Source organism: Artemia franciscana, chromosome 7 (assembly GCF_032884065.1).
Source record: "Artemia franciscana chromosome 7, ASM3288406v1, whole genome shotgun sequence".
NCBI lineage: Eukaryota > Metazoa > Arthropoda > Branchiopoda > Anostraca > Artemiidae > Artemia > Artemia franciscana.
Window position 1 is genome coordinate 1,724,084 of NC_088869.1, and position 21,617 is coordinate 1,745,700.

Here is a 21,617-nt window from a genome sequence, read left to right on the forward strand (position 1 = left end):
TATATGTCAGAACATATTACATAAACATATATTATTTTATATGTTATTTTGAAATATTATCAAAACATAAATATATTATATTTTCTACTCACCGACTACATCTATGGCTAACATAAGCTGACTTGTTCTAACCTCAATTTCTTTTGGTGCTTCAAAATAGGAGAAAACTATGGCGCCAATAATTAGAACTGAAATCAAAAAGCCCTGGAGACTGCACCAATACCACCAGTTCATATTCAATTCCCTTTACTTTCGTGGATGTAATATACTATGTTCGTTCAATTTTAAATACAGTAGAACTTTTCTCATTGAACAATAGATTTTTAGCGGTACCAACTGGGCTCTAACAGTTAGTTCCTTCTTCCAGTAAAACAATCTGAAAAAAAAGAAATTTATATATAATTATAGTAGATTGCATGATCAATACATTTTTTTATAATAACACCTATACTTTTTATCAGTTCACACAATGAAAAATTATTTCAAAGAAACAACCATTTCTAGAAGGTCAACTGAATCATGTTGAATCGTCTGAACTATATGAAATTCTAAATACTTTACCAAAGGTGTTTGTAAGAAAAACGATGCAGCGCTAGACTTAACAGTCCTCACGTGTGGTACAAATCTCAATTTCTTGACCCATCAGTCAGGAAGAACAATGGAGGCCTAGGGGCTATCCACCCTGTGCTTTCACACATCCCTCCCATAGCCTTCTCGGGGTTTGTCTAATTTAAATAATTCTAAAAGATCAGGTTGTGCGTGCCAAGCGTTATGAACGTGTGCCTTGCGTGGCGTAAAGAGGTGTCGTCAGGTAGAAGTGTGTCATGCTTGGTGGTACAAGTGCCGCTTGAAGATATGCACCAGGAGGTGGAGAGTGAATAACCTTTATGCTACTACTGCTACTAAGAACTCACTGCAGCATCAAGTCACCTGAGGCCAACAGAGCTGCGCACGCTCCTTTTCCATTCCAATCAATTTAAAGCTTCCCTCTTTAAACCCTTCCACGAAGTTTCTTTTTTTTAAATCCTTTCCTAAGATGTCTTCCCACCCTATTGGAGCAACTGCTTTTCGCTTGGCCCTAGATGGATGACCAGAAAGAACCATCTTAGGCAATCTGTCATCATTCATTCACAAAAAAATGTTATAGTCAGCTCAATATTTCGCATATTATAACTCTAGATAGCAGGATAGAACCATATTTTTCGTACAGTTTACAGGCAAACGGGTAGCGCCTCGGCTGTATTAGTAAGAAATTTTGGTAATTATTTATTATTTGGTAATTATTTGGCCGATCTCCCACCATTCATCCACAAAAAAAGTTGTTGTCATATCAATATTTCGCTTATTATACCTCTAGAAAGCAGGATAGAACCATATTTTTCGTACAGTTTACAGGAAAACGGGTAGCACTTTGGCTGTATTAGTAAGAAATGCTGGTAATTATTTATTATTTGGTAATTATTTGGCCAATCTGTCATCATTCATTGACAAAAAAGTTGTTGTCATATCAATATTTCGCTTATTATAACTCTAAAAAGCAGGATAGAACCATATTGTTCGTACAGTTTACAAGCAAACGGGTAGTTTTTCGGCTGTATTAGTAAGAAGTTTTGGTAATTATTTATTATTTGGTAATTATTTGGCCAATCTGTCATCATTCATCCACAAAAAAAGTTGTTGTCATATCAATATTTCGCTTATTATACCTCTAGAAAGCAGGATAGAACCATATTTTTCGTACAGTTTAAAGGCAAACGGGTAGCACCTCGGCTGTTTTAGTAAGAAATTTTGGTAATCATTTATTATTTGGTAATTATTTGGCCAATCTGTCATCATTCATCCACAAAAAAAGTTGTTGTCATATCAATATTTCGCTTATTATACCTCTAGAAAGCAGGATAGAACCACATTTTTCGTACAGTTTACAGGCAAACGGGTAGCACCTCGGCTGTATTAGTAAGAAATTTTGGTGATTATTTATTATTTGGTAATTATTTGGCCAATATGTCATCATTCATCCACAAAAAAAGTTGTTGTCATATCAATATTTCGCTTATTATAACTCTAGAAAGCAGGATAGAACCATATTGTTCGAACAGTTTACAAGCAAACGGGTAGCTTTTCGGCTCTATTAGTAAGAAATTTTGGTAATTATTTATTATTTGGTAATTATTTGGCCAATCTGTCATCATTCATCCACAAAAAAGTTGTTGTCATATCAATATTTCGCTTATTATACCTCTAGAAAGCAGGATAGAACCATATTTTTCGTACAGTTTACAGGCAAACGGGTAGCACCTCGGCTGTATTAGTAAGAAATTTTGGTAATTATTTATTATTTGGTAATTATTTGGCCAATCTGTCATCATTCATCCACAAAAAAAGTTGTTGTCATATCAATATTTTGCTTATTATAACTCTAGAAAGCAGGATAGAACCATATTGTTTCTTACGGTTTACAGGCAAACGGGTAGCTTTTCGGCTGCATTAGTAAGAAATTTTGGTAATTATTTATTATTTGGTAATTATTTGGCCAATCTGTCATCATTCATCCACAAAAAAAATTGTTGTCATATCAATATTTCGCTTATTATACCTCTAGAAAGCAGGATAGAACCATATTTTTCGTACTGTTTACAGGCAAACGGGTAGCGCCTCGGCTGTATTAGTAAGAAATTTTGGTAATTATTTATTATTTGGTAATTATTTTGCCAAACTGTTATCATTCATCCACAAAAAAGTTGTTGTCATATCAATATTTCACTTATCATAACTCTAGAAAGCAGGATAGACCCATATTGTCCGTACAGTTTACAGGCAAACAGGTAGCCTTTCGGCTGTATTAGTAAGAAATTTTGGTAATTATTTATTATTTGGTAATTATTTGGCCAATGTGTCATCATTCATCCACAAAAAAGTTGTTGTCATATCAATATTTCGCTTATTATAACTCTAGAAAGCAGGATAGAACCATATTGTTTCTTACGGTTTACAGGCAAACGGGTAGCTTTTCGGCTGCATTAGTAAGAAATTTTGGTAATTATTTATTATTTGGTAATTATTTGGCCAATCTGTCATCATTCATCCACAAAAAAAGTTGTTGTCATATCAATATTTCGCTTATTATAACTCTAGAAAGCAGGATAGAACCATATTGTTCGTACAGTTTAAAGGCAAACGGGTAGCCCCTCGGCTTTATCAATATGAAATTTTCGACTTGACATTCGAAAGGATTATTCACTTTATGTCATTGAATGTCTTATTTACATATTATGTTACAATTGACAAAGAATATACACACTGTAGGCTACTTGAAAATTCTGAGTTTAAAGATACTTTAATTAAATGAAAAGCTTCGTTTTGAAAGTGACATCAGACCTAAATGTATCATCTGGGTGTCAATGAAGGAGAGGAAGGGGATTGGTCCTCTTATATTCTTTGCCTCCCTAGATATCGGAAAATACCATTTTTCACTAAAAAATGAGTTTTTTGTTTTTAGTATTTTCAATGGGACAAGTGAAACAAAATATAACCCCCCCAAAATATAAAAAAATATATAAAATTGTGCCCCCTATTTTTTTCAATTGATACCAAAACTAGTTGTGGCCTCATAACCATACTTTGATTTACTCCAATGGGAAATAAGTAAGAGAAAAGAAAGATGAAAATTCGAAACAATTTTGTCCGAGGGTTTGTTCACCTCCAAAATTGTGTTCATCAGATGGTGTGCCACCTGTAAAAATTTGCCCAAGGAGCTTAAACCTTATACATTAGGGTTCTCGGAAGCGCTAAATCTGATGCTATGATTTCCATTGACATGGAAATCATAAAAGGATTTAAAGGAAACTGGAATTTCTTGGGGGGATGCAAAGATGTAAGCATTAAAAAGATTAGAATAGAGGCTTGGTACTGCACTGAGTTGCTAGTAGTAGTACTATATTTACACTTGTAGCTCCTACAACTCTTTTTGTCTCGGCAAATTTATCCAAGAATAAGCCAAAGCTATTGGCACCAATTCACGGAACTGCTGGAGAATATCTAATGTTTAAAATCAAGGGGAGGGGATAACGTTGCCATTTTTTTAATTTGTCGGCTAAAATACAAAAAAAAAGTTGTATTGAATAAGAATACCAAGAATAGGTATTTTTTTTAAATAAAAAGGAATCTTGGGAGGAACACCCCCTTCCCCCAGAATTTTCTACTTTGCTTCTAAAACCGAATTTCTTTGTAATACACCACTACATGTTTTACCACTCATGTAACTATAAAATTAAGCCTTAATTCCAACGATAGATTAAGATTGAATGCAATTTGAATTATTAAAAGTTTAACAGTCTGATCTATGTTAGACGAAGGACCCAAATGGAAAGAAACGGATATAAGAATTTGCATTTCAAGTTGTCATATCACGTGATTTTACTAATGACGGCCGAACTTCTCAGCGAGCCAAGAATGTTTCCAAACTGGTTGTTCCGAAATCATATTATATTATGAAGAAATAGAGCTTTATTGCGTCATTTAAAAAAAGCAATAAATGCACGCAATGTTTCGTCCCCCTTAGTGGCAAAAGTCAGGAGGGGCAATTCCGTCACCATGTTCAAAATAACTTAGATACCCCCTGGATACGGCCTTTGCCCCTGTATATTTTTTTGTATTGGCGTATTCTGTCCCCTTCATCCGATACTTTATTCGTCAATTATAACGATTTTTCTTTACAGCTAGTTTTGAGCAGTCGTGTCAATTCACAAAAATGTTGTGGGGAAGGAGGGGGGTCAAAATATATCTCTAAATCTAGATTGCAATTTTTTCTAATAAATTATGAAAAAATGTCATGCAAATATAAAAAAAGTCATTTTTTGTAATCCAAGGGGGAGTAGATACCCCTCCCAGTTGGTGCCCCTGATTTGGGGATAGATTTGTCACATGTAGACAAATTGACTGATGACCAGATTAATTGTTTACTGTTTGTATGCTCAGGGGAACCGACACAGAGTAGTGCCATTTATAGAGAGAGGGAGTAATACCCAGGGGGGGAATTCCCAGTAGAAGGAAAAAGCAGAATCCCACTTTGAGTTGTTCAACAGCTGAGAATCTCTAAAGACTTTTGGCAGGGTTTATACATTTTACGGATATCTCGATTCACAAAATTATATTATTTTGTGAACCTTGGCGCTTGTGACTTTCATCTTGGAGTAAAGACATACACATGACTCGTAAATGTATTTCGATCTAAAAACGGACAAAATTCTAAATATCAAAAGTTTTGAAATAATATTGGAAGAATTCTATTTTTGCTGACTCAGAATGTAAAATAATTTTAAGTTGAGAAGTTTTGAATGGATATGGGCATAGAAATCGCATAATTTTAAGACAAAGGGCACCCCCTCCAATCTGGCATAATTTGGCTCAAATTATGCCACTGAGTTCGATGTATCTGTGAGCCCCTCGAAAATTTGAAGAACCCCACGATTTTTTTCTTTGATTTTCCCTGACAAGAATATAATTATGGTTAGGGAAACACATTGGGGAGGGAGCGATTTTCCTTTAGATTTTGAAAAAAAAACTATTATTATTCCGTAAATATTGATAAAAGGATACTGCGACCCTCCACCACCCCTTGCGTTTTCATGAATTGGTGCTCTTGATTATGGTTGGGTATTTTTTTCTTCTTCTAGGATAATCATATTGAACAAAAAGGGTGACAACTAAAAGAATAGTACATTCATATCAATGGTGTATGCAAAATTATTGTTCGAGGAAAGTGAATTACAAAAAGAAAACTTTATAAAGGCATCAAAAATTTATTTATACACTTTTTTTACTTTTTTACGAGTCGGAGAAAATTTTTGGGAAGGGGTTCAATCCCTTAACCCATCCCACCTCTTGATACGGTCTTGAATCATATGCTATAACAAAAACAAAGAAAAAATAGCCTGCCTGAAAGATATGGCCCGCATTTGGGTAATCAATCAAACTACCAACCTTTTGTTTCTAAGAAGAAATCCCTTATTTTTTGTTTGCAGTTTTCAGAAAAGCTAGGAACAAAACTCTAGCTACTGAGAATGAATAGAAACAACTTAAAAAATTAATCTTGATAACAATCACTTGTGTTTGATCTGTAATACTCATCAGTTGCTTTCCTAAGTAGGCTTATAACAATTGTTGACATATGATCAGTGACAAAGATAACTCGTTTCTGATTGGTGGATTATTTCAGCTGACCAGTTACATACCCAAATAGTATTAACTAATTTCATGATCTGTTTGCATACACCCGCTTGACATACTTACATTAATTATCTTAGATGTTACGGAATCTCATTATGAAACTGTATAAGATCTTAGGTATGTGGACCTCAAACGGGGATGCCAGTTTTTGAAATGTAGGAGTAGGGAATGGATTTTCTAATGGCTAAAACAAAAAGGTGTTTTTCACCATCAAGGGGCAAATTTCCATCATTTTGATTCTTCTATAAGAATACAAAAAATATATTTTCTATCTCATTGGTACTCCTGACCTCAATGAGGACTTTAGGGTATATATTTCCTTAAAAACCTTACTCCCCTCATTATAGGAGGAAGAAGTTGGTGGTGAATAAAAAAAATGGTTGAGGATATAGTTTGCTTGCTCTTTTCTTTTTTCGCTAAAGCTTTTAGCACTTTTGTTAAAAGGCTTCTTATTCTATTTAAAAGACCCTCTTGCTTAAGTAGCCGTTCTTAAAAAAAAATAGGACAAACTGTCGAACCTTAGCGTAAAGAGCAAGATATTGAGAAGGGAGAAACCCTTCATATGCGTAATAATTTCGTTTTGTTTTGAGTTTTAATGTTCCTACTTTCTTCCCGCTAATTTTTTTTTTTAATTTAATTTCTGTTCCTTTTCCAAATAATGCAGTAAATATGGCTCAGCCTTCCGTCTCACGGGAAACTTCTCTGAGAAAATTTCAGCCGACGTCAATTAAACTTCCCCCCGGTCAAGGTCCCTCGGGATAGTTCCGTATTCGCTGAAAATCCCCCTCCCCGTACAATTTCTTGCGGGGGATTCAACCTGAAAAATTATCCTTACCATTTATTCGTTTGAAAAGGCTTTAATCTCTAATCATTTTCTCGATTAATCCGGAAATGCCCCCTTCTTTAGAATTTTTTTCCGGAAATCAAAATTGTTTTGATTTTTCAAAAAAAAAATAATGTAAACCAATTACTAAGAATTTCGTATAGGAATTCTGCAAATTCTCCACAGTGCATAAATTTTCCTGGAGAATTCACACTCTCCCCTGGAAATTCGCCTCCCCAAGGAAGATTTTTCCAATGAAAATCCATCCCAAGAAAAAATCATCCCCGAAAAAAGTGCCTGTATACTTCCCAATGACAAATACTATAAGCAAACAATGGGCAAATTTCATAATTTGCATGCCTATCCCTTTGAATAGTGGGGTCATCTTGTTCCTAAAGACATAATTATTTAATATTTCAACTATACTGAAGAAAATGGCTATCTCAAAATTTTGATCAGACAACTTATGGAAATAAATGAGCGTGGGAGGGGGGCTTGTTGCCCTCCAATCTTTTTCGTCACTTAAAAAGAACAATGGCACTTTTTTATTTTGAGCGATCACCCTAAAAAAACAACAACAAATAAACACTCATCCGTGATCTTTCTTCTGGAAAAAATAGCAAAATTCCTTTTTTTTCTATATAGGAGCTTAAACCTTCTACATTAGGGTTCTCGGAAGCGCTAAATCTGATGCTATGATTTCCATTAAGATTCTTTGACTTTTAGAGGTGTTTTCCCTCTATTTCAAATAATACGGTTAAGTTTCTCAGGCTCGTAACTCTGGAAGGGTAACACTAAACTTGATGAATCTTATATATTCGGAATCGTCATAAAAAGCTAATTATTTTTTTTTTATCTATTGATTTTAAAATTCCGTTTTTTAGATTTTCAATTACTATTGAGCCGAGTCGTTCCTTACTTACAGTTGGTTACCACAAACTGTTCGAAAAAATTGATTGAAATTTTTTTTTCTGTTGCAGTTTGCCCATGTGACATTCCTGCTTTCCGAACAAAAAATTCACGCTTCTGATAACCCGTCGTGAACATATTTAGTTTAATGTGAAATATAAAATTCGATATTAATAAAGAAAAAACAAACGAATGAAGTCTATTACGCCTGTCCCAAGTCAATACTTTCAGTTGAAAATGAATGCAAATGATCTTCAGGAACAACTACAGGATACATCTCCTTTGCAACCAAGTGCAGATATACGCCTGCACATCTCCATCTGCACAACAAAGTGCAAGATAAACCCTCAGAAAGAAATGCTCAGTATGCACATCTGACCTTTTCCCCATGAGAAACCCCTCAGAAAGGAAATGCTCAATATGCACAATTGTAGTTCATGTTAGTTGGTATTTGGAATTATGTACAGGAACCCCCACAGACACGAAAAGGAATCAATATGGTAGCATTAAATATCACCTTTGCAGTGTTTTGGTTACGTTCAGTTTTCGTGTATATTAGCATCAAATACTGTAGGCCGACATTGAGTTAGAAAAAACAGCGTCACAAGGTGTTGAGTAACCTCACTCATGTTCTGAAACCTTAATATTTTACCATTTGTGTTGAGGGAGGGGGAGGGGAGATGGTCCCAAAAAGTCACATCCATCCTCCGTTCATCGAGCAGTTCATGGTAAGAAGTGACTTGAGCTCTTAATAACAGAAATTTTAAAATATTGTGTTATTGTGACAGTATACACGTCAATAAAATTCAATATTCATGTAAATTGCAAATATATAAGCTTCCTCAATTTTAATCCATTCTACATAAAGTTTCGAGCCTGAAAAGATGTCCCTGATTTCCTAAAAAGGTGGAAAAAACACACAAAAAGGGAAGTGAACTACATTATATTTAAACCCTCAAATTCCGCATAATAGAGAACCGTATAAAAGAAGTTCGAAATCCTTATCAGCGAACATAGCATAACGTTATATAATTATAAAATAATACAACTATGATGCTATAAAATAATTTACCTTCTTTTCATTATACCAGGATAGAAAACAAGTAGTTCGATGTAACAAACATAAAATGGACTTACCCCTTCTAGACTTATCGAATATTTAAGAAAAAATTAAAACTACCATCTATATAACATCACTTGACGGCCAACTTAGAATAAAATATAAGAGACTATTTAGCATGTTTTCTTTGTGGCTATCAAATTACAGCAACTGAATGACTACACTGTGCGTCGCCAATTGGCACCAATTACGCATAGGCGAGCAAAATGTTGTATATTTATCAAGAGTGAAAGACCAAACGAAAATTTTATGTCCAAAGTATTACCTTTCATTATCTTTGATAAACTTTGCTTGTAGACCCCGGGGGATTTCATCTCTTAAATGAAATGAATATTTATTTTGATACTTCTATTAAAAAGACGAAATTACTTTTAAATTAAAGTTCTATTATAAACAATATTACTCCATCCTAGATTATGAAGACTACCTTTTTTTGTATCTTTTCTTTTAATTAAAGAAATTTAATTTGTTTATTTGTATTTAAAATTAATGTGTATTTGTATTAGAATTTAATTTGAATTTATTTTTTTTTTAATTAAAGAAAATATTTACCCCCCTCTATTTTTGTGAATTGGAAACCTTGTTTGTAACCGAATCTTATTGCACAGTTTCTTCGAGGCCCTTTGCAATTGAAAAGATAAAATTCCAAAGCACTTATTTTAAAAAATAGATGCCGAAATGTAGCAATCACATAATTTACTACACTTAATAGTTATCTATCCATATATTCCACATAGGCACAATGTCAAACCACCTTAATTCATACATAGTGTAAAAGGTCACTGGTGGATCCAGGGGGTGACCCCCCTCCCCCAGTATTTTTCTAGCGTCGTCACGCCTTGTTTTTTTTTTGTTTTTCACTCTTTTTTGAAATAAATTTGTCAATTTGGCTAATTATTAGCGGTAACATTGGGCCCCCCAGTACTTTACTTATTGGCAGCCTTGTCACATTCCCCCCCAGGGTTTTGACCTAAATTTGTCCTTGTAAAAGGCTGCCGTTCAAAACATGAGGACTGCTATGGGAAGCCAGCGAGGATCATGAGGAACATGTAGGTTTGTATCATTGTCTATGCATAATTTTGCGAGTCTCGGGGTCAGCTAACCGTTTCAAAGACAAAGGGTTCAATAGAAATGTCTCCCAGGGGAATATCCACCATCCAGAGCAATCTAAAATCTGGATTTTCACTGTTAAATTTGATTGAAAAGACAATGAAACTTTATGTCACCTGTTTCTGCAAAGTTTTCAATGAAAATGGGACACCTTACAGGGAAAGTGGGACACCAAAAGCTACCAAATTGCTCAACTGATTTCTTCTGAAATCAGTTTTTCACATATGAGTGGGTTTGTACCCTCGTTAATACCTCGTTCTTTACACTAAATCGTATGTTTTGTCCCATTTCTTTAAGAATGACCCCTGAATCAGAAAGGCCGTAGAATAAATAGTTGAAATTACTAAAAATACTATAGCATAAAGAGCGAGGTATTTATCTCCTTCTAAATACCTCGCTCTTTATGCTAAAGTATTTTTAGAACCCCTCATATGCGTAATAATCTCTGTTTGTTTTAAGTTTCAATGCTACTCTTTACTTTCAATTGAAACAACTTTTCCATGTTTATTTTTTCATTGTTTTTTTTATAGTAATTTTAATTTCTGTTCCCCCATGATATATTTCTCCAATGAAAGATCCTCTCACATAGCCCCCTCCCCTCAACCCCACCCCAAAACCAAAAAAAGCCCCTGAAAACGACTGTACACTTCCCAATAACCTACCAAATTGCTCAACTGATTTCTTCTGAAATCAGTTTTTCACTTTTTCCTCTGAGCTGATTTTTAGCATTTTATAGCATGTGTGCTATAGCCTTTTTAAGAACTGCCCTTTCCTGAACTCTAAACCGAAAATTTTGCTCCGTTTAGTCGTAAAAACAAAAATTGAAATTCACTCTTTCTAACAATGTAAGCGTACTGAAAACTGAATATCCGTCTGAAAACAGGTAGAAGTTAAATGGTTGTATAAGATTTCTGGTAAAGAAGATGTTGACTTTTTGTTTTTTTGTCGTTTATGCAGACCTCCTATTAAAGAAATAACAAACACACCATTAAATTAAATAATTAACAAAAATTAAAGAATTAAATTATTAATATTTTTAAGAATAAGGTTTTTATTTTCACTTTCATAAATATGATAAAATGAATAAACAAATAACATTTTCGCGCTGGATTAGACCTATGAGTGTTTGCATTCGTACGAAAATCCACTTAACTACTTACGTATTAACGCAAGTATTTGAAGAAAACCTAAACTATTTAAATAATTCTATAATAAGTACACCAAAAATAAATTAACGATAACCTATATATCAAAAAAGTAAACAATAACTGAATTAAAAATAATAATAGATAAATAAAAATATAAAAGAAAAATAATAATAACAAATCCAGTCTCCATCATTCTTCAATACTCAACTCCCCCTCCCCCATCCTGCCCACGCTTACCTACCCAGCTCGTTATAAAATAGTTTTGATTTTTATTGCTGCCTCTCCCCCCCCCTACCCCCGAAAACTCCTGCATACCTGTCTGGTTAGAAATGGTAAAAAGGAGATTATGGGAAAATTGAAAAATCTCGATGTGTCAGGAAGGAGGGACAGATCGAGAAATTCTCTAATTATCAAACAGTTCGTAGTAACGAACTGTAGTAAGGAGTGACCCGGCTCAATAGTAACCAAAACTCTAAAAAATGGAATTTGATACTAATAGATACATCAAAAGAATCGCATTTTAATGCTGATTTTAAATATTTAAGTTTCATCAAGTTTAGTCCTACTCATCAAAAGATACGAGCCAGAGAAAATTTGTGTTATTTTAGAAAATATGGGAAACACCCCCTAAAAGTTACGCCATCAGATTCAGCGTATCAGAGAACCCTACTGTAAAAGTTTCAAGCTCCTATCTACAAAAATGTGGAATTTTGTATTTTTTGCCAGAAGGCAGATCACGGATGCGTGTTTATTTGTTTGTTTGTTTTTTTCCCCAGGGGTGATCGTATCGACCCAGCTGTCCTAGAATGTTACGAGAGGGCTCATTCTAACGGAAATGAAAAGTTTTAATGCCCCTTTAAAGTGACCAAAAAATTGGAGGGTACCTAGGCCCCCTCCCACGCTAATTATTTTCCCAAAGTCAACGGATCAAAATTCTGATATAGCCATCAACGTAGTCGAAAAACCTTATAACTATGTCTTTGGGGACGACTTACTCCCCAACAGTCCTCGTGGGAGGGGGTACAAGTTACAAACTTTGACCAGGGCTTACATATAGTAATGGTTATTGGAAAGTGTACAGGCTTTTTCAGGGGGATTTTTTGGTTGGGGGGACTGCTCATGGCGGAAGAAAATTTCAATGAAGGTTGGGCAGGATTTTCTAGCATTATTTGAAAAACAATGAAAAAATATATATGAAACGTTTTTTCTACTGAAAGTAAGGAGCAGCATTAAAACTTAAAACGAACAAAAATTATTACGCATACGAGGGGCTAACCTCCTCCTAATACCTCGCTCTTTACGCTAAAGTATTTTTAGTAGTTTCAAGCATTTATTCTACGGCTTTGTGATTCAGGGGTCATTCTTAATGAATTGGGACAAAATTTAAGCTTTAGTGTAAAGAGCGAGGTACTGACGAGGGGGCGAGCCCCCTCATATATGTAATAAAAACATGAGAATACAAAAGTTCTTTACCTAAGCTAATTTATAAGTTACGTAAATCTTTTACTAATAAAAATATTCGTAAAAAATTAAAAGTTCTAGTTGCCTTTTTAATTAACCAAAAAATCGGAGGGCAACTAGGCTTCCTCCCCCGCTCTTTTTTTCTCAAAATCATTCGATCAAAATTATGAGAAAGCCATTTAGCCAAAAAAAAAAAAAAAAATGCAAATTTTGTTTTAATTATTCCTCTGCGGAGAGCCAAAATCAAAATATGCATTGATTCAAAAACGTTCAGAAATTAAATAGAAAAAAAGTTTTTTTTTAACTGAAAGTTAGGAGCGACATTAAAACTTAAAACGAACAGAAATTACTTCGTATATGAAAGGGGCTGCTTCCTCATCAACACCCCGCTCTTTACGCTAAAGTTTTTTACTGTTTTAAAAAGAAGAGTTGAGAGAAAGAGTCTAACCTTAGCATAAAGAGCGGGGCGTTGATGAGGAAGCAGCCCCTTTCATATACGAAGTAATTTCTGTTCGTTTTAAGTTTTAATGTCGCTCCCTACTTTCAGTTAAAAAAACTTGTTTTTTTTTTTATTTAATCAGTACAAGATGCATGGTGTCATTATATAAGGCTGATGGATAAAATTGTTCACTTTTCCATTTCTTATGCTTTAATTACCTCTAGATCCGATTTGGGTGGTCTCGTTTGACTACTGTCTGTTTGACTATTATCCATCATTTTACTGATCTGTTCCTAATATTTTGCATTTATAGGTTCAGGTTCTTTTTAACAATAAAATAAATAACAAAAGGTCCCGAGCCCGGCTGAGAAGACAAATTCGAACAGCACGGGATGGAAAAAACTTCTTTAAATAAATACAACATCCATACTTCACTACATGCAATTCATACAAGTGTAATTAAACATATTCTCCTGTCATTGCCCTGTAAACATTGCCTAACATTGACAAAATTTGACCCCATTTTGGGACATTTTTACTGAATCTGATAGGCGAGTGTTTCGAAAGGGCTATTTAAAGTACGCAAAGTTTTTGCTTATGGCCCTCCGGTGGTTCAGGAATAGGTACGGTTCAAGAATGGTTCAAGAATTCAGGAATAGTTGGTTCAAGGGAACTCATTTGCCAAGCTCAAATGACAACCTTGGGTAATGCTAATTACACGCCTATTCTAAATTTGACCCCATTTTGGGACATTTTTACTGAATCTGATAGGCGAGTGTTACGAAAGGGCTATTTTAAGTATGCGAAGTCCTTGCTTTAGGCCCCTCAAGGATTCAAGAATAAGTACAGTTTAAGAATGGTTTAAGAATTCAGGAATTGATGGTTCAAGGGAACTCATTTGCCAAGCTTAAATGACAACTGCTGGAAACGCTAATTAGCTGTAGTCAAACGTAGGCAAGTAATTACGATTTTTTTATAAGGATATTTGGTTGGTAATGATAAGTAACTTTTAGTTTACCTTGAGTAATTTGATGTCCCTTTCATTTATGTTTCACTATACATCAAAGTTTCCCATAGATTAGGTATGGACTGTATTTTTTATTAGAACGTATTTTTGATAATATCTACGCGCAGTATATATTATCAAAACAAATACGTACACTATTTGTTACTGGGAAGTATACAGACATTTTTCGGAGGGGGGATTTTCCACTGGGGATTTGTTTCCATGGGAGAATTTTCTGTGAGGAGGGAAGTTTCCGGGTTAAACATTCCTGGGGAAATTTTGTTCCATGGGATTTGACAGAATTTCTATACAAAATTCTTTTTGTTTGTCTTATTTTCTTTTTACTGACTCAATTTTGTGCGTGGATAAGTTCCGGGGGAAATTATCAGCGGGTTTGGAATTGTCTGGCGAATTTTTCAGGGGTGGGGGGATTTTTAGAGGGATGAATTCTACATGGAAGAATTTTTTGTGGGGGAGATTCTCCAAGGGAAATTTCCCACGGAAGGAACTTCGTACTGGGAGTTAGTGAAATTTCTGAAGTGATTAGAAATTTCAGTCTTTTTTAAATGAAATTATGCTAAGGAGAATTTTTCAGACGGAATCGTCAGCAGGAAATTTCACGAGGTGGAATTTTCAGCTAGAACGAAATTGTCCGGAGCAAATTTTACGGGAGGAGGGGTACTTTAAGTGGGAGGAGCTTTCTCCCGAAGAGTCTCCCGTAAGGGTGGGATATTTTTCATGGGGAGGTAGCCAGATAAAAAAAAAGAAGTCCTATCAAGTGAAAGTAAGGAGTAAGATTAAAACTCAAAACGAACATAAATTAATTCGTATATGAGGGGATTTCCCCCCTCCCCCCGCTCCACGATAATTTGCTCTTAAACTAAAGTTTGACTATTTGTCCAAGTTTGCTAAGAGCAAATCCTGAAACACCAAGGTCGTTTAGAATAAGAATAAGAAGAAATTAGAATAAGAAGTTTTTTTTAAAGCTAAAAAACTTTAACGTAAAGATCAGGGTATTGAAGAGGGGGAAAACCCCCTCATATATGGAATAACTTCTTTTAAGGAATAAGTTGGTTAATTTAGGTGAAGTACGAGGATCCGTCAACGGGTAAAAGTATATTCGTCTCGGCTTTAACTCAACGACTTGCCACATATTTTGTACACTTCACACGGACTCCCTTAAAATCCCCTTTGTGACCAGGGACAGATCCAGGGGACAGGGAGGGGCCTTAGACCCCCTAAGATTTTTCTGGTTCCTCATTCACATTCCGTTATATTTTCTTTTTTTACGCTTTTTTTAAGTGAACATTTGGTCAATTATACCTAGGTGGTTTACTCAATTAACAACAAAAAGCAAACCTTTTCAATGAATGTAAAGAGCAAAGTTTAAACTTAAAACGAACAAAAATTTTACCGTCGGCTGGTTCAGTATATATCTGCAAAATTGGCATAAAAATCTTTGATGGCTGCAAAGATTTTTGTACGAAAATGGAACTTTCCCTTATTTCACGAAAATGGAAACACCTAACCTGAAAATAAAAGTGGTATCTTCAACACGTTTCATATACGTTGTAACACAGTTATAGCTATTAGTCTATTCACAATGACATATTGAAAAATAGCCTTGTAGCTAAAAGTTCAAAATGGATAAAAATGAAAAAATCTGGAGACGAGCATAGAATGGATAAGAAACGAAGACTGATGGCTGAATGTACAAGGGGACCGAAGGATATTTCCGGATATTTTGGTTAAAACTCTGAAAATACACAAAAATCGAAAGTTAAGTTTTGACTAATAATAACCCAATCCACCCTCAAAAAATCCTTAATTTTAGTTTTGTGACTAAGTCAATAGCGAATGGCCCAATAAGGCTCTCGTGTGAATAAATTTATCTATCTATTTATTTTGACTATACAGGTAATTTGGTTGAAATTAGATGAAAGAAAGAGTTAAAAGAAATTTAGGCCAGGAACGGTTCCATGAGTTTGGAGGGGGCCACTCTCCCCCAAGACACTTCTGGCCCACTTATTCCGTTCTTTTTTTCTTTTTTTTAATCTTTTTGAAAGTAAACTTGTCAATTTGGTGCCCACCTCAAGTCACATTGGCGCCCTGGGTCCAGTGGCCCCCGCGCCTAAGATTTTGCTCTTGATCTGTTAGAGATTACATAAAAAACTAGTTTTTTAACTGAAAGTAAGGAGCGACATTAAAACTTAAAACGAACAGAAATTACTCCGTATATGAAATGGGTTGTCCCCTCCGCAATCCCTCGCTCTTTACGCTAAAGCTTTTAATTGTTTCAAAAAGCAGAATTGTGGCAAAAAGTCAAACTTTAGCGTAAAGAGCGAGGGATTGCGGAGGGGACAACCCATTTCATATACGGAGTAATTTCTGTTCGTTTTAAGTTTTAATGTCGCTCCTTACTTTCAGTTAAAAAAAAATAGTTTTTTTATGTAATTTCTGAACGTTTTTGAATTAATGCATGTTTGATTTTGGCTCTCCACACATAAATTATTAAAATGAAATTTGCATATTAATTCCTTTTTTGGCTAAATGGCTTTCTCTTAGTTTTGATCAGACGATTTTGAGAAATAAGGGATGTGGAAGGAGGCCTAGTTGCCATGCAATTTTTCGGTTACATAAAAAGGCAACTATAAATTTTAATTTTTCACGAATTTTTTTATTAGTAAAAAATATACGTAACTTAAGAATTAACTTACGTAACAAACTTTTATATTCTTTAATTTAATGAGTGGGTTTGTACCCTCGTTAATACCTCGTTCTTTGCACTAAATCGTAAGTTTTGTCCCATTTCTTTAAGAATGACCCCTGACTCAGAAAGGCCGTAGAATAAATAGTTGAAATTACTAAAAATACTATAGCATAAAGAGTGAGGTATTTATCTCCTTCTAAATACCTCTCTCTTTATGCTAAAGTATTTTTAGAACCCCTCATATGCGTAATAATCTCTATTTGTTTTAAGTTTCAATGCTACTCTTTACTTTCAATTGAAAAAAACTTTTCCATGTTTATTTTTTCATTGTTTTTTTTTATAGTAATTTTGATTTCTGTTCCCCCATGATATATTTCTCCAATGAAAGATCCTCCCACATAGCCCCCTCCCCTCAACCCCACCCCCAAAACCAAACAAAGCCCCTAAAAACGACTGTACACTTCCCAATAACCATTATTACATGTAAACACTGGTCGAAGTTTGTAACTTGCAGCCCCTCCCCCAGGGACTGTGGGGGAGTAAGTCATTCCCAAACACATAGCTATTTTGGTTTTTGAATATGCAGAACAAAATGGCTATCTCAAAATTTTGATCTGTTGATTTTGGAGAAAAAATGAGCGTGGGAGGGGGCCTAGGTGCCCTCCATTTTTTGGTCACTTAAAAAGGGCACTAGAACTTTTCATTTCCGTTAAAATGAGCCCTCTTGCGACATTCTAGGACCACTTGGTCGATACGATGACCCCTGAAAAAAAAAAAAATAAAAATAAAATAAACACGCACCCGTGATTTGTCTTCTGGCAAAAAAAAATACGAAATCCCACATTTTTGTAGACTGGACCTTGAAATTTTTTCTATAGGGTTCTCTGATACGCTGAATGCGATGGTGTGATTTTCGTTAAGATCCTATGACTTTTAGGGAGTGTTTCCCCCTATTTTCCAAAATAAGGCAAATTTTCTCAGGCTCGTAACTTTTGATGACAAAGACTAAATTTGATGAAACTTATATATTTAAAATCAGCATGAAAATCTGATTTCTTTTGATATATCTTTTAGCATCGAAGCTGCGGTTTTTAGAGTTTCGTTTACTATTGAACCGGGTCGCTCCTTATTACAGTTCGTTACCACGAACTGTTTGATTCAGACATGAAACTGCTCGCACGATCAATTTACGAATAATTTCGTCATAAAATTATAAGATAAACCTCGTTTTCAGAAAAAAAAATAATCATATAATTAAACTTGCTTGCTAGATCTTCATCTTCAGATTGTGTTTTTTTTTTTGCAGATTTTTTTTTATTCTCTTTCTTAAGAACCCCTCAGTTTAGGGTAAGGTTTCTGGGCGTCAATGATGAGGATGTGATAAGGCAACTTACAGCACTAAATTTATGTTAAAGAGTAATTTTTTTGAACTGCCCCTACCCATCCCCTACTCAAAAAAATCCTTAATTTTAGTTTTGTGACTAACTAAATAGCAAATTGCTCTTGTGATAGATATATCTATCAATTTATTTTAACTGTATAGCTAATTTGGTTGAAATTAGATGAATAAAAGAGTTAAAAGCAATTTAGGCCAGAAGCAGATCCATGGGTTTGGAGGGTTTGACCCTTCCCCCAGACACTTCTGTCACCCTTATTTCGTTCTTTTTTTTCTAGATCCGCCCCTGTTTGCGACAACCACCTCTTAACATCCACGCTAATGTGAAAACGATTTCTGATTAATATGCAAATAATAGACTTTTAATTAATTTTAGTTTAATTTAAATTAATTTCGATTAATATGCAAACAATAGACTTTATAACGACAAAAGACTTTAATAGTTTTTTGTACTATTTATCAAGATAAGCTATGTAGTGAATATACAGTATGCGGAGATACCCACCTTGTAAATTTGCTTAGAACACACCTTAAAACACCTTAAAAGACTTGCACAATCAACATAATTCTTTAGAATATTAAATAAAAAAACAGTTTTTTTAACTGAAACTAAGGAGCGACATTAAAACTTAAAACAAGCAGAAATTATTCCGTAAATGAAAGGGGTTGTCCCCTCCTCAACGCCTCGCTCTTTACGCTAAGGATTTTTATTGTTTTAAAAAGTAGAGTTGTGAGAAATAGTCAAACTTTAGCGTAAAGCGTGGGACGTTGAGGAGGGGACAACCCCTTTCATATATGGTGTAATTTCTGTTCGTTTTAAGTTTTAATGTCGCTCCTTACTTTCAACTGAAAAAACTTGTTTTTAATATTTAATACATAATAGAATCAGCCTGAATAATATATTTTGCCGTTACAGTCGTACATAAATTTTGGTTTTTAGGGTTTTGTTGCCTATTGACTAGGAAAACAGCCCCCAAAAAATCGAGCGATCTTAATGAAAATTATGCTATCAGATTCAGCCTATTAGAGAATCCTACTTTTAAAGAAGAGCATATCAGAGAGGTTTGAAGCTCCAATGTATAAAAGACTGAATTTTGCATTTTTTTTTATTTTTTTGTGCCACCAAAAAGATTAGAGGTGGGTATTTATTTGTTTTCTTTCTTTCTTTATTTTTTCCAGGGGTGACCGTATTGAACCCATCGTCCTGTAAGTTCTAGTGTCCTCAATGGAAATATTTTCGAGCGAATTTTCTGCGAGGGGGATGGATTTTCCACGGGGAGAATTTTCCGTGGGAGGAAAGTTTTCGGAGAGAATTTTCCTGGACAAAGTTTACAAGAGGGTGCGGGACGATTCCCTGACATGGTTTCAAGAATGGTTAGAAATTAAAAAAAAGTTTTTTCAACTGAAAATAAGGAGCAACATTAAAAATTAAAAACAATAGAAATTATTCTGATAAAAGTGTGAACTTTCCTTAAGCTGTTACGAAGCAGGGATGACTGACCATTTAGTAGATTATGAGGGGGGGGGGGTCAGAGCCTGATACCTCAAAAAGTGTTTTTTTTTTGCCAGAATATGGGCCCTCCAGGAGCCTTCAGGTGAACATAATAGAAGGTCTGGAAACACAGAACTTAATCCCGAATTTCCCTTTGTTTCGACTTATTCTGAATGTAGATGCTGCAGGGTGACCCCCTTTTTTGCAGAGGAACATTTGTTTTTCTAACACCGACATAAAGATAAGGTTTGGAGAGGCGGGCATCACAAACTCCGCCAGGGAACTTTCCAGGAGGAATACAAGTGTTACCTTTTTTTTACGAATATTAAACTTGAATGTAGAAACAGGGATTGAAGAGGAGAGTAGTAGCCCTCTTTCACATTCAAGAGAGTCTTGGATCAAATAATTTGTCGTAACAAACTGTAAGTAAAGAGAAAACACAATAATTACTCATTTGTAATCTTTTTGGTGGCATAAAAAAATAAAAAAATTGCAAAATTCAGTCTTTTATACATTGGAGCTCCAAACTTCTCCGATATGCTCTTCTTTAAACGTAGGATTCTCTGATAGGCTGAATCTTATAGCGTGGTTTTCATTAAGATCGCTTGACTTTCTGGGGGTGTTTTCCCATTTTTCTAAAATCAGACAAACTTTCTTAGGATCTTAGCTTTGATAGGTAATGTTCAACTTAATGATTTTTATAAATTTGGAATAATAAGCAGCCCAATAGCACTCTCTAAGTAAAGAGCAAAATGGACACAATGTATTTTCTATTTATTACTTTGTTTTCACCAAGGCACTTGGTGAAAATAGCTTCACCCTAGAGCCGTCGGGGCAGCAGCTATAAGTTATTCAATTCAACTTTTGTTTACACTTAGTATCTGTAATTTAGAAAGAGGCCATAGTTGACCTTTAGTGTTCAAAAAGACCTAGGATATTGAGGTTAAGCTTTCAAAGAATCTTAAGGGGAGTGCTGAACTTAATCAAAACGCGTTATGTATAAAGAGGTTGTCAAAATGGCGTAGGTCTGGAATGGCTGAGGGTATTAAGTTGAAATTTTCATGGAATGATGAGGGTGGAGATTGATGAGATCAATTGACCAAAAAGGCAGAATTCTACTACTACTACTACTACTACTACTCCTTGTACTACCACTCTTACTACTAGTAATACTACAACTACTGCTTCAGTAGCGACTGCTATTAAGACTGAGGATATTGAGGTGAATAATTGCGGGAAATGTTGATGGGAAAGCTTAACTAAATCAAAACATAATATGTGCATAAAAATTGTCACAGGGTATTATCAACAATATCTTAGGAATGGCTTACCATATCAAGCTGAAACTTCCAAGGAATGATGAGGAGAATTATAAACTAACCAAAAGACAATATGTACATACTAATACTGTTATTAATGCCAATGCTACTATTCTTACTTCTACTATTGCTACAACACTGCTACTATCGCTACTACTACTAATATGATACTAGTACTACTAAGGCTAAAGGTATAGAGACGAACATTTAAGAGAATATTGAGGGGGAAGTTGAACTAAATCAGAACATAGCATGTTCATGTAGATTTTCAAAAGGCCTTTTGTCGAAAATGGCCTTGCGTTTTAAGCTGGAACTTTCTGCAAATGCCTTGGGGGAAGACCAATTGATCTAAAGGCAATATGATCGAAAGGCATTGTTTCGGGAGGGGGTAGTAGTTTAGAGAAAAATTATTAAATAGCCCATCCCCCTTGACTCTCAGGATGGAGACCCCTCTTG

At 34.8% G+C, this 21,617-nt stretch overlaps 1 protein-coding gene across 3 annotated transcripts in view; it reads right to left on the reverse strand.

Annotated features, from left to right (window-relative positions):
• Nucleotides 1-21,617, reverse strand: part of LOC136028714 (potassium channel subfamily K member 2-like) — an 85,069-nt gene that overhangs the window by 46,389 nt on the left and 17,063 nt on the right. For 2 of the 3 annotated variants that reach the window (XM_065706582.1, XM_065706580.1), the window contains exons 2-3: nt 15,659-15,773; nt 93-376 (exon numbers count right to left, since the gene is read on the reverse strand). In XM_065706582.1, the coding sequence (XP_065562654.1) occupies nt 93-234 (142 nt within the window). In that variant the 5' untranslated portion in view covers nt 235-376; nt 15,659-15,773. The remainder of the gene's footprint in view (nt 1-92; nt 377-15,658; nt 15,774-21,617) is intronic. The other variant, XM_065706581.1, reaches the window with a different exon arrangement.